The sequence below is a fragment of the Apium graveolens genome, chromosome 10, assembly GCF_009905375.1.
Source record: "Apium graveolens cultivar Ventura chromosome 10, ASM990537v1, whole genome shotgun sequence".
Lineage (NCBI taxonomy): Eukaryota > Viridiplantae > Streptophyta > Magnoliopsida > Apiales > Apiaceae > Apium > Apium graveolens.
This window is the reverse complement of record NC_133656.1, coordinates 227,615,057-227,627,749: the sequence shown is the minus strand read 5'-3', so window position 1 is coordinate 227,627,749 and position 12,693 is coordinate 227,615,057. Positions and strand designations below refer to the sequence as shown.

Sequence of the window (12,693 nt, the reverse complement as noted above, 5' to 3'; positions counted from 1 at the left end):
TGTACTCTTCTAATTTAAATTCAATAACTTGTGATATGTTATCTGTAAAATAATGTTAGATATTGAACACGAACACAAATGGGGGTTGAATGTGTTTTGGATATTTTTAAGCCTTTTAACTTTGTTTGGTTGTGTGAACAAGGCAAATAAGAGATGCAGTTATATTATGTTAGCAGGAATAAAACAGCAGACACAATATTTTAAAACTCACTCAATTTTGTATTAAAATTAAGTTTTTTTGCTATAAATTTCGGGTTCTTTGTAAGTAAAAAATTCAGCACTTATCTTGAAAGAATACAAGAGATATGAATTTGTTTGTTACATGCAAACTAAGGACCCATGCATGCTTTATATACTAGCAACCCGACTTTACAAAATTTGCACTAAAAAAAACTAAACCAATTTCTAAAGTAACCTTTTTTCTATTGTCATTTTTGACTTAGCAAATATGTGCAGAATCTTGCAGGTCTATGACCACTTTTTGTTCAGTTAATCTTGACCCTTGATCTTGTATTCTCATATGCTACTTTGTAGACTTTTCAATTTAGATGATGGATCATTTTGTGACTGATAATCTTGGATCTTGAAGTTGTTTGCATTCTGTATTTGAGAGACATATCGATATCTCCAGTTTGTTCTATTGAGAAGTGACATCTTATTAAGTATAATGATTTATCGAGATCTCTGAGTTCTCTATAGGTATATTTGACTTGTCGAGATCTCTTGATATTTGCATGTTAAATGAATTGTCGATATGTCTGAGATCTCTACTTGTAGAATTGACTTGTCAATATCTCAAAGATCTCTATATATATTTGACTTGTCGATATCTCTGAGATCTCTAATGATAATTTGACTTGTCGATATCTCCAATCTTCATATCTTCATTTTGACTTGTCAATATCTCCGAGTTCTCTACATGCAGAAATGACTTGTCGATATCTCCAATCTTCATATATTTATTTGACTTGTCGATATCTCTGAAACTTCTCTATAAGTCATTTTGAACTTTTCGATAAGTCATTTTGGAGTTCTCGAATGACTTTTCCATATTGTTTGATTTGTAACTTGTCGATATCTTGACTTAAAATATTTTTCATAAAACTGATTTATTCAACTTCAAACTTCTGTATCATTTCTCTGAGGCATGATCTATCTTGATTTTCTTTCAAAGTTTATTTCTTAGGCTTAAACTATTTACAGAAAAATATCTCAGTCTAATTTTCTAACCATTTTATAGACTCAAAATAGTACAATACAAAATACAAATTTAAATTTCCAATACAACTGAATCTTATGTTTGTTAATTCGACTTAATTCTATTATTGTATAGGCATGTATTGCACAACCAATAATAATTTTATTTCGAATATATTTTTTATCACAATAAATAATTATATTAAAATTTCAAATAATAATACTGTAATTATAAAATTGGGTTGGGTTAACAAGGGTTTAAACCTTTTAAACTTTAACCCAACCCATTATATTGGGGTTGACAAAAAATTAACCAATTAAACTTCGAGTTTTGGATAGCGTGATCCCATCCGGATTAGGTCGGTTTTGTTGTCTAGTCGTTTTTTTTTCACCCCTACGTAACGTCTCTTTCTTATGTTTAGATGATTTAATTGGCTAATCGCCTGTATTTATTTTGTGGGGAAATTAATCACCTTAATTTATGTGGTAAAAAGCAAACTTTTATTATATAATGATTTTTCACATGGAATTTTTAATTTTAAAAACTATTATTTATTCAGTATTATAATTATATGAGATAAACAAAAGTATACTTGCAATATTAAGATATATAAAAGGTATTATTTAATTTATATTATTAATATTGATTGATGGCAGTTGCACTGTTGCTCGAAAAAATAAATTTTCAATGATTTTGAGAGATGTATTTTATTATGACCAATGGATAATTTAGATTACTATATTAAATACGAAACATTAAAAATTTGGTTGTTGTTCCTTGATCACTCAATAGAACCGTTAGATCAAATTAAAGAGAACCTTTAGATATAATCTTAAAATTTATTATACAAGGGGTATAATGTTCAAATACTATCAACAACATATTAAAATTATAATTTACAATATGTAATGATAAAAATAACCGTGTTGTATTGTTAAATTATTTTATAAGGATATAAGGTTCAAATCCCAAACCAGTATATTAAAATAACATTTTAAAAACAACGTACAAGTTATATAATAGTATCAATAAATAAATACATAAATGAAAGAATATTTAGTTATATATATATAGCAGGAGGTAAAGAGTGATTAGCGTGTTGTGGAAATACTGTAACTGAACAACCAGCGTAAGTCATTTAAAAAGAGGGGGACAAAAAGAGCACAAGATATGAAATACTTGAACAGAATGGAACAAAATACATTAAATTAGAACCCTCCGCATATGGATGAATGATGACGATAAATTGATAACTGCGATATCATATTTTAATTTCATTTTCCTGTCAAGCACTTGGCAAACCAGATTTAGGAAAAATTTAGTATACATCTACGAAAGAGTTGGCGTGGACGCGGTGCCACAATTGTCATTACCAATGTGATTATTTATTTATTTATTTATTTATTTTGTCAAGATTATCAATGTCCTTTTTAATTATTTAAACCTGCAAGGATTGCTTTTCTGATACCCGCATCAGATTATTATGATACTCCATACAATGACATCAGTTAAAACTAGAAATTTCATATAGGATCTTTTGTTCTTTTGTTTCTACAACTGTACTCTACAATCTTGATTTCGAAAGGGCTAATACATAACATAATTTACAATTTCAAGTATATAAAAGAAGAAGAGGAAGACGAAGAAGAAGTTTATTTCTATGATTTGTCTAAGAATAAGATTTAGAAATAATAATTGAATATTTCAACTCTACAGGCTAGAGTGCTAGTGCTAGAGTTCACACCTCGGTGCTATTGACAAATACATACATTTTCACATCCATGGGAAAACAATTATAGAAGAGACATAAGCAGGTAAATTACCTGCCTGCCTGCACCAATTGTTTTCCAATTCCATGGTAGATTAACAACCATAAACCTGCCCACCTCATTTATAAGTATATGTATAAAAAGAAAATATGAAAAAAAATACAACAAAAAAATTAAGACAGGGGCCTTAGGCTTGTGAAGTTAGCAGGCTTGCAATCACAAGTACACAAGCTTCTGGATCCTTTCACAACTCGCTGAGACCTGCGGGTGTGAAGCTTGATGTTTACCAGCTTACCTGACAACTACTCCATCACCAAAGGATAAAAATGAAATGGATTAGATCGCTGTTTTGGAGAACCTTAACAGAAACAAAATGGATTATTTCATCAATATACTAAAAGCATACATATATATATGCGCACATGTACATGTAGTTTTAATTTTTAAATGTTGAGTACAGAGCTGTTACCCATAATTAAAATAAATAAGTGAAGTTTCACTTTATAGAAGCCAAAGTATTGCTCATCACACTACCAGCACCGGGGAGATGAAAACAATGTCAAGCGACTCGATTTCAGAAGCAAAAAATTTACTATTGTACAGGACCAAGTGACAGTCGTATCAAATTTGTAGGCATTTCATAACATATAATGACTTGATTTTCAAAGTAAAAAGTCCAGCTAATTTAAAAACTGAAAAGCACATGAACATGAATGTAAAATCATAAAGGAAAGAGAAGTCAGGGAACAGAACAAACCATTCTCCAGGCCAAATCTTCTGGACCCAATGGTTGAGCTGGATGGGAATATAAGAAATGCCTTGAGTACTGGAATAGAGAACATCAAAAATCAATCACCAGTTCAATATATAAAATTACAATAACGAAATTTTGAAAAAACAATCAGGATGTGAAAAGTTTTCCGAGGTTCAAGCATTGAAAAGTAATTGTTGTAAACAGAGAAGAGGAAACACATCTGAAGCAGAAACAACAGTTATCTTTATTTTAAAAAATTAACAAGAGATGTAGACCATGGATGCTTTCATATAGTCACTAAAACTACTGACAGTACAAACCTTTGCCAAGTTCATTTGCATTTCTTTTAGTTGAGCAACACCGATCCTTCTTAGATATGTTAAAAGCCAGCCTGGCTGCACAGCGTCGTTTGAAGATACGAATACAGCTATCTGCATTTAGTGACCAGAGTGAATGCCTCAATTAATTACTGAGCTTAACAGCCAATAGAGAGAAACGGAAGAGAAGAGCAGAAAAATCATAGTTCCATACCTTTGAATAATCAAGTATTCCCTCAAAAGGAAGTTCTATTTCATCACTTATAATAACAGGAATGCATCCACTGACTATAGCATCGAATAACCGAGCAGATGATGGAGTGTCACTGGCTGGACTTAGGCAGAACACAGACCTGATCACCAACAAAGGAACTAAGCCATATACCGAGTACATATAAAGACGGAGGTGATCACTTTTCTACATGTGCATTGATATTTTACAAGTGGTCTGACGACAAAAAGAATAGAAACTGGCACCAGGCGCATTATAGATCCTACACAAATCAGGACAATGCATAGTGCGGCGGCATTTAGAGATAAGCTTGACACTTACGTTCGCATTCCATGCTGGGATGCCGCTTTCCCTGCCTCTCCTGCAGTCCCTTCCTCTATCACAACATCCTCAGCACGATTAAGTTCTGTGACAAGTTTAGCACGTATCTTTCCTCCCTGAAAGTTACATAGTAAGCACTCTTACCAAAGACTTAGAGGACTCTAAAACCAAGAATCAGAAACTGAAATACATAGATAATGAGTTAAAGAACACCCACAATACACTTTATTTCAAATCAACAAGGTCCAAAGTTTAAAACGCCTCAAACCATTTATCTCAAATTGACTTGCAATTGCTTGTTACAACATTTGACAGATTATTCTTAGTTTCTTTTGAGTTTCACATCCTAGTATCATTCATAAAAAAAAAATCAGAGCAAAGTTGTCGATTTCATGTTAATGCCGTTACAGAAGAATTCACAAAAGCCAGATTAACCACATATGGTATCATAACCATCTTTCACAAATAACTACAGTTCAGAAGAAGCCATTCAGTTCTATAGCACCTAATACAAGGATTCTGTTGACTAATAAAAAAAGGTGATTCAGAGATGTAGACACGGTTCTCAAAACAGTTCAAAAGACCAGACTATAATGATACCAAGACAGAATATTTTTAAAAGAAAATTGATCAGATTGCACCAATACAGATGACTATGTTCTATATTGTTGCCATTAAACACAACTCTGATGGACAGCGACCTACATCATGATCATAAAAAATGTTTGTCAAAGTGTAACTTCCTATTCTCCCAATTCGATTTAATTGTTCGTTCTTAAATAATTTGGCTAAATGTTGCATATTATTGTCATATTTACTATTTGCCTTTATACTTTCATCACCCAATGGTCCTCAACCTCCAACATCACCATTATATAGATGCTCTACAGGCTAGAAGCATATTTAGAATATAGATGTAAATCGTATTAAAACCATCTTCTAAGTTTGGATATACATTGTCTAAGATAAATTATAAACATAAATTAATCCAAAATGTTCAAAAGACAAATAAATTCTGATAGAATAACATCTTACAGCATTTCTTTTAAGCCTCCCACGAAAGAATAGGAGTGTTTTTCTCTTAGGCTCACTTTCTGCTAAACATTTGGCATCACATAAATCGAGATTGGCAACGTACGGAAGTATGAGGTCCTTTTCAAGGGAAACTTGTCCAGGCTTGTACCTGACATAATAGGTGCAATTAAATATTTAGATATGTGCCCGTAATTATGGACATGTGTTATTGTGTTTACAGTTGATCTAAAACTGACCAGTTCCCGGTGGAGTCCATATCTGGTAGCAACCAGATAGCATTCTTCATATATTTCCTAACAGACTTGAAAGACCAGGGATGGTGAACTGGAAGTATGTGATCTCTTCCTTCAGACCGATTCCACGCTGGCTGATCTGTTACCCACTTCAGAGCTTCCTACATTGTAAATTTCCAAATTACATGGAGATAAGGCAGTACTAACTAATTTAAGTAAAAAACTGTCAAATTTGAATGATGATACTTCTTTGCATATTTACATAGCAGTTCGATGTCAAAAATCAAAACTAAAACAAGTCAATGCAGTATAAAATGTACTTTTAAATATAAAAGCTAAGCCTTCAGAAAGTCACTCACACCCTATAAAGCGACTTGCATTGCTGTTTCTCCAACAAGAAGAAACTTATTGTTGTGAAGAAAGGAATGTAAAACAGATCAGCATCCTCCTGCCGATAAACTCTAACAACATTCTTCAAAAGCCTTTGTGATTCAGGAGCAATCAAATCTGCCCACAGCCAATAGTCAATAGAGTGCTGCATCAAAATAACATCAAGTTATCCAATCGGAGATCAAACAAGAAACAGTACATGATTTTTAACAAAATTTCAAGTTTAAGAACAGGTACTTCAAAATGAAAGGAACCCGTCTTTAATTCTACCTATATAGAATACACACACTGGCGATCCATTATGCTAACCGATTGCATACATCTCTCTCTCTCACCCCCCCTCTCTCTTCCTCTCTCTCTCTCTCTCTCTCCCCCCATCCCCCCTCTCCCTCCCTCTCAGTGTGTGAATCAATTAAGCCAATACAAACACAATGAGGATCAATGAAGCACAACACTAATTGAAAACTAATACATATACACACACAATACAGATAAATTAAGCTAGCTAACAGCATACAAACACATATTTACATTATGAATTAATTCAGATACCTGTTCGATAAGTCGATGAACAGGACTACCATTGGAAGTAAGATTAACAGTCTCCTTATATGTATTCCAAAACAATCTAAGCATGTCATAAGTAAACTTATCCGGCATTTCGTAAACATAAACCCTAACAACTGAAAAACCAGGATAAGACGAGTCTCCGTAAAGCCTTTCAGCCTCTCTTCTCCAAATCAAATCATCTAATTTCTTCACATCAGCTTCATCAACCCAATTTACAATAGAATCGTCTCGAGATTTGTGAAATTTGGCGGGAGAATTGAGGAATTTTTGGAGAGATGTTAGGAATGAGTAATCGACATTAGGGTTGAGCATTGGGATGTGTGAGGGGAGTTTTAGGGGTGAAGATGGAGTGAAGAAGATGTAGATGAGGAGAATAGAAATGAAGAGGAGGAGGATGATGAGGATGTGTAATCTGAACCTAGGGTTTCCGTACGATCTTCCACCCGCCATTTTTGATAAACAAGGTACAAAACTTAGATTTCAGTTAGGACTGTAAACAGGGCTATCAAATCAATGAATCTGAACGAATGAAAATTTATAATCCGTTTTCAAATTTAAATTTTGACTAAATTGCATTTTAGGTACCCGAAAAATTATTAAATTGCACGGTGATGGTTAAATTACAATTTTAGCCACTTGCTTGTCTTATTTTTTATTTTTTTACAATGGGGCTGTCACCCAATTCTGTTAGGTAGTGATTAACACCGTTAGTAATTATTCTTTGAGGGGATGGGCAATATAGTAAATTCACCAGCTTACTTATACATGTACATATTACATACATTTTGCCTCTTCTTGCACTTCATTTCCACCGGCTTCTAATCTATTATCCCTATCTAGCATTATACATGTCAAGAACATCAAAAAATGCTTTGTGAACTTAGTCATGCCGCCAAAACATCTTCATTTCATCTCAAATCAATAAAAGAACCCGCATTTTCTCAGCGGGTTTTCTCACATTCAAACCCATGACACAACCAAACATCTGTAATAAGAAACCTAACATCAACGAAACTTGAAGGATTCCGTAAATAATGATCCTTCATCATTTCCTCCTCCACTTCAAGATCCACTTTCATCAATTATACCTCTAATAGATGATACATGTCAATTTACACCACTTTCAATATTCCCAAGGCTCCCTCCTTTACGTGAACTACCAAATATTCCACCTATACTCCCAACACTACCAAATTTTCCACATATACTCCCACCAAAACAAGCAACTCATACAAAAACCAGCAGTGACTTGATAAATCAAAAAACATTTTTTCCAACTCGTACAGTTCCAAACCGCTTTTAGTCCCAAACCCCTTGCAGCCACCACCCAACAATAGTTCTGCCAATCATCCCTTCATCGTCGCCTTCATTCCCATCACCACCACCTTCATTATTTCCTCCAATAATTTCCGTCATCTACTACACCTTCCACCAACCCATAATTCAACTCCTCCGAATAAACTAAGAACCAACTCGATCATAACGACACCCTCAACACAAGTAATCCGTAATTAGGTTTTATATTTTTTGAATTTGTATTTGGGGATATTATGCTTAATCTGATGGGTGGATGAAATTATATACATATAATAAATATTTTAATGTTAGTAGACTATAATACCCTTGTCTTAGTTATCAAATTGACGGAGATTTTAACGGTGTTGGGCGGGAGCCCCCACATTATAAAAAAAATAAAAATTTAACAAAATAAATGGCTAAAATTATAATTTAGCCATTTTGCTGCAATTTAATTAATTTCCGGGTACCGAAAATGCAATTTAGTCTATAATTTTTCACATTTCTAAACAACTTACAAAATGTGATACATTTAATAATTTGATCAATATTGTGATCATCCTAGTTATTTTATAGTGGATCTAAGGTATTATTTGGATTATGAAATTTCAATCGGCTTATATATAGTAAATTTTAGGTACAGCCTAAATTATGAAATTTGAATACGGTTAACAAAAATCACAGTGAAATTTTAATACATACGATACAGCCTATTCCCATTCTCAATCCCGTAAACCTTATTCAAAGCTCATCAAAACTGCCCCTCGATACTTCATATACCGTACTAAGCGGGAGACTGGCTAGTGCTAATGTAACTATTCAGGTAAGCTAGTGCTGAAACATGTTTTCTTCTGTTGCAAAAAAAAAAAGGTCCAAACTTTAAACAAAGGCTGCAGTAAATGGCACAGGGAAGAGAACAAAGACAAATCTTTGGAGTTTAGGGATATAATCATCAATAACAACGAAATAGACAATATAATCATCAATGACAATGAAAGAGACAATCTAAATGGTAACATGGCCTAAAGCAGTACACTAAAAACAACTTGTTCAAGGTCTTAAAAATGTCTGTAGATAAACTTAAAAGTTAATAAGATCATCTTTTGTGGATTCCTTTTTTGTAGCTTGCCCTGCTTCTGATGTGCCATCAGTTTTCTTGCCAAAGATCATCTCATCTAGATCGTCCATCTCGTCATCATGGTTCTTAACTTGAGATGTACCTGAAGAACCGGAAGCCTTCCTAATTAGTGCATCTTCCTTGGTTTCATGGGGTGTTTCATCAGGCTCAGCCGCAACAGGTATCATAGCATGCCGGGGTACTGTTGGAACTACCGTATTTGCCTTCATATCTTCAAACTTAGATAGGACTTTCTGGATTTCATCATTTAAGCTCAAGGCTTCAAAGAGCAAGGCTTCATCATCCCCAGAAGATTCAATGATTCTTTGGACAGTCTGTTCGGACTGATGGCACTGTTGCACAAGTGTGGTTGTCAAGTCATCCTGCCGGAACAATTTAACATATTAGTATCTTTTCAAGTTCCAATGAAGGGAAACACACAATTCCTGTAATCATATTTCATTCTTTCTTAGCTGTACAATAGTTCTCTAGCGGTATAGAGTTCCACTTGAGGATCCATAATTTATCAGAAATTGTGATCCTCGCCGTTCAAATACAGAATATGGAAGATCAGCTGAAACGTTTCCATGCAAAGGAAAATTCGTTTAGTTATTGATATTTAATTTGATTATTATAAAAGTAACAGTATCTTGGCATAACACACCCTCTCCCTATGGTGGAAGACAAAGGCCATTGGGGATTCAAATCCTGTGTTACAGGATCAGGATGTGCGACTGTGAATCTATATAATATATATGTATATTCAATTACTTACCCGAGTGCTCACCCACGTGATACGATTTATAGAACACTTAAAACCTTGTACAACAAAGATTGGCACATAGAGTTTTGCCTGTACATACTTAACATTCAGAAACACAAGTGCATTTAGAACTGCACAAAGCTACCAGGAGTGAACTAAAATCTCACATGTTGATATCAATATACAAGTTAATCTTTGTACAAGCAATAATCATGACAAAATCCCCCCCCCCAAAGAAAAAATGGTCAAATGCAACTGCATGTTCAATAACCTCAATGAATAAGCCTTCAAGCCTTGAAAAGTAAAAAGTATGTTGCCCACAGCCACACTGAACATGAGACTGGAACTAAAATTGTTTGAATTTTTTTATTAATCTTTACAGTGGCATAGATTAGTCAGCCAAAACATTGAGTCCCATAAAGGTTAAAGGTTATTTTGTAATGTAGGAGTTAGGCTGTGACTAAACTTTACTTCTATAAATGAGGGCCATGAGGCATAAACCATTCCTTGCAGATATCAAAGTTATCTTTCTTCTAGACATCTAGTAATAAGATATAGATCCAAAATACATCTGTGAATAAGCAGTTCTTGGATAATGAAGATCCGCGTTGCCTTACAAAGCACCGTAGTCATCCCCCATGTAATCACATATACAAGCAAAACAAGACCAAAAATTTTATTTTTACATGCCCTAGTACTCATTACTCAAGTATGAAGTCTTGATTTTGAAATTTATTCCCATACAATATTAGTTAAATTTAATATTATAGCTTTATCATAACTTGGGTCTATTCACTATTGTACTAAATGTCAACATTTTTTTATAAAAAAAATAAATTAATATTTTGGAAATTGAACTGGGGAATGGTTTCAGGTTGTAGTCTTCATTATATGTAATTCATTATTTAAACAAAATTTTATTTTAAACTATATATCAAACCAACAAAACCTTTCACTGGGCACTTAGTTTAGGTTTAGTCAGTTTGGGGCTCTAATTCAGTTTCTGTTGACTGCCAGTCTAGACCAACCCTGACAGCACTACATCTACTAGATCCATAATTTATTACGTCAAATTTTGTATAAGTGTTACTTATCGTTTAGTAAATAGGGGACACGCACATTTACGCTCAACACAAATATCCAAAATGATGATTTCCTAAAAGACAAGCTATTGCAAAGTCAACAATTGAATGCAGGGTCGTTAAACTAGACATAGTAATAAAGTGAAAGAATCCATTTCGCCTAAAGAAAAGCATGAAATATCGTCACACAATACTAAATTTGGCTGGCAAAATTAGAAAATCTGAATGACAAAATCTACCTGTAAAGCATCTTGCTGCGGTGAAGATGACAAAACAGTGGTAAGAAGTTCGATGCTGTTTCTTGCAACATCAAAGGCTTCCTTTGTTTGTTCAGCAGAAAAGCTGATCACAGGTACCTCCCGATGCATTTGCTGTGCCAGGGTAGGATTTGGTTCCGGCGCTGCGGTTGAACGAGGAGGAGTGAAAATAGGAGCCAAACTCTCACTATCACGTCCAGGAAACCGTACGCCTCTAGATCTCAAGCTCTACACAACAATATAATTTCAGTGGTAATATGTTAGAAAAATAAATCGAAGGAAAGTACAGATCACATAAGTAAAACCGTAAATTGAAGATTTAGCCTGTTTGTTAACATTTGGCCACCATAATCAACTCTATGTAATATATACCTTGTAAGTCTCTTCATAAACAGGCAAATAGCGAAGCTCATCCGAAGATTCTCCCCACGCTTCAATCATAATGAGAGCCTTGTTCCGATTATTAATAACAGTCTGCGGGTCATCAATCATCTTCACCATCTCATCAAGCACCCTCTCCGCCGCAATTTCCGTAAACGCCTTCTCGCAATTCTTAGCAACAGTCTCAAGCAAAACCAAAGACAAGTACTGAACCCTAGGGATCTTCAACATAATCCGCTTCTTAATCGCCCTAATCAATTCAATACTATTAATCCTATCATGATTCATCATATCACAAAGCTCGAGATTGGTAGACCAGTCAGGCTCATCCAACGTATCCGCAGTCGCTTCCTCGACAATCTTATCGACCTGACTCGGTCCATTGAAAAACTCCTTCATCTTAAAACTAACAGAACTCATTCCTGCACTAATCTTTTGACCAACCTCTGAGCCTCCGATCTTCAATCGCTCCCCCAGAGCATTGACTTTTTCCATAATATTATCACTCATTTTCGAAACTCACTTCTTCAATCACACCTCTAAAACAGCTACACAAGCCTTAAATTATCAGTAAGTCTAAACATTACTAACATACAATCACATACATATAATTTAATAAATGATAATCATATAGAAACACAAAACCCTAATTAGAAGTAACAGATCAAATAAGAATGATATGTGTACACACAATTTATCTTGTTTTTTTGATCAAACAGTATCAGAAAATTGAATATCGAATTAATATAGTTAGAAGTGGAGCTGATGAGGTATAAAATTGAAACATGTTGAGATCAAAATGAAATAAAATCGAAGTACCTGAATATTGGTGGTGGAAAATGTAGAAGTGAAATGCGTTGATTTAAAGAAAGAGGACTAATATAAGTTGGGCGACTTGGAAGTTTGTTTGCTTAGAAATACAGTCTAATATATTTTTAGTTTTACTTTGTTTTTTTATGTATTCAAAAACTAACCGAA

At 34.0% G+C, this 12,693-nt stretch overlaps 2 protein-coding genes across 2 annotated transcripts; both read right to left on the bottom strand.

Moving 5' to 3' along the window:
* Window positions 1–2,838: 2,838 nt before the first annotated feature.
* On the bottom strand, window positions 2,839–7,347 carry LOC141689129 (putative arabinosyltransferase ARAD1). Its single transcript, XM_074493317.1, has 9 exons — window positions 6,802–7,347; window positions 6,221–6,394; window positions 5,863–6,020; window positions 5,627–5,774; window positions 4,592–4,707; window positions 4,253–4,391; window positions 4,042–4,152; window positions 3,725–3,793; window positions 2,839–3,269 (listed from the first exon to the last, which is right to left on the bottom strand). Exons 1-9 carry the CDS (start codon window positions 7,267–7,269, stop codon window positions 3,141–3,143), a joined length of 1,512 nt encoding a protein of 503 aa, XP_074349418.1. The 5' UTR covers window positions 7,270–7,347; the 3' UTR covers window positions 2,839–3,140.
* Window positions 7,348–9,027: 1,680 nt separating this feature from the next.
* LOC141690064 (TOM1-like protein 1) lies at window positions 9,028–12,676 on the bottom strand. The gene is made up of 4 exons (XM_074494653.1): window positions 12,535–12,676; window positions 11,707–12,263; window positions 11,317–11,562; window positions 9,028–9,615 (listed from the first exon to the last, which is right to left on the bottom strand). Exons 2-4 carry the CDS (start codon window positions 12,223–12,225, stop codon window positions 9,196–9,198), a joined length of 1,185 nt encoding a protein of 394 aa, XP_074350754.1. The 5' UTR covers window positions 12,226–12,263; window positions 12,535–12,676; the 3' UTR covers window positions 9,028–9,195.
* Between the last annotated feature and the right edge of the window lie 17 nt (window positions 12,677–12,693).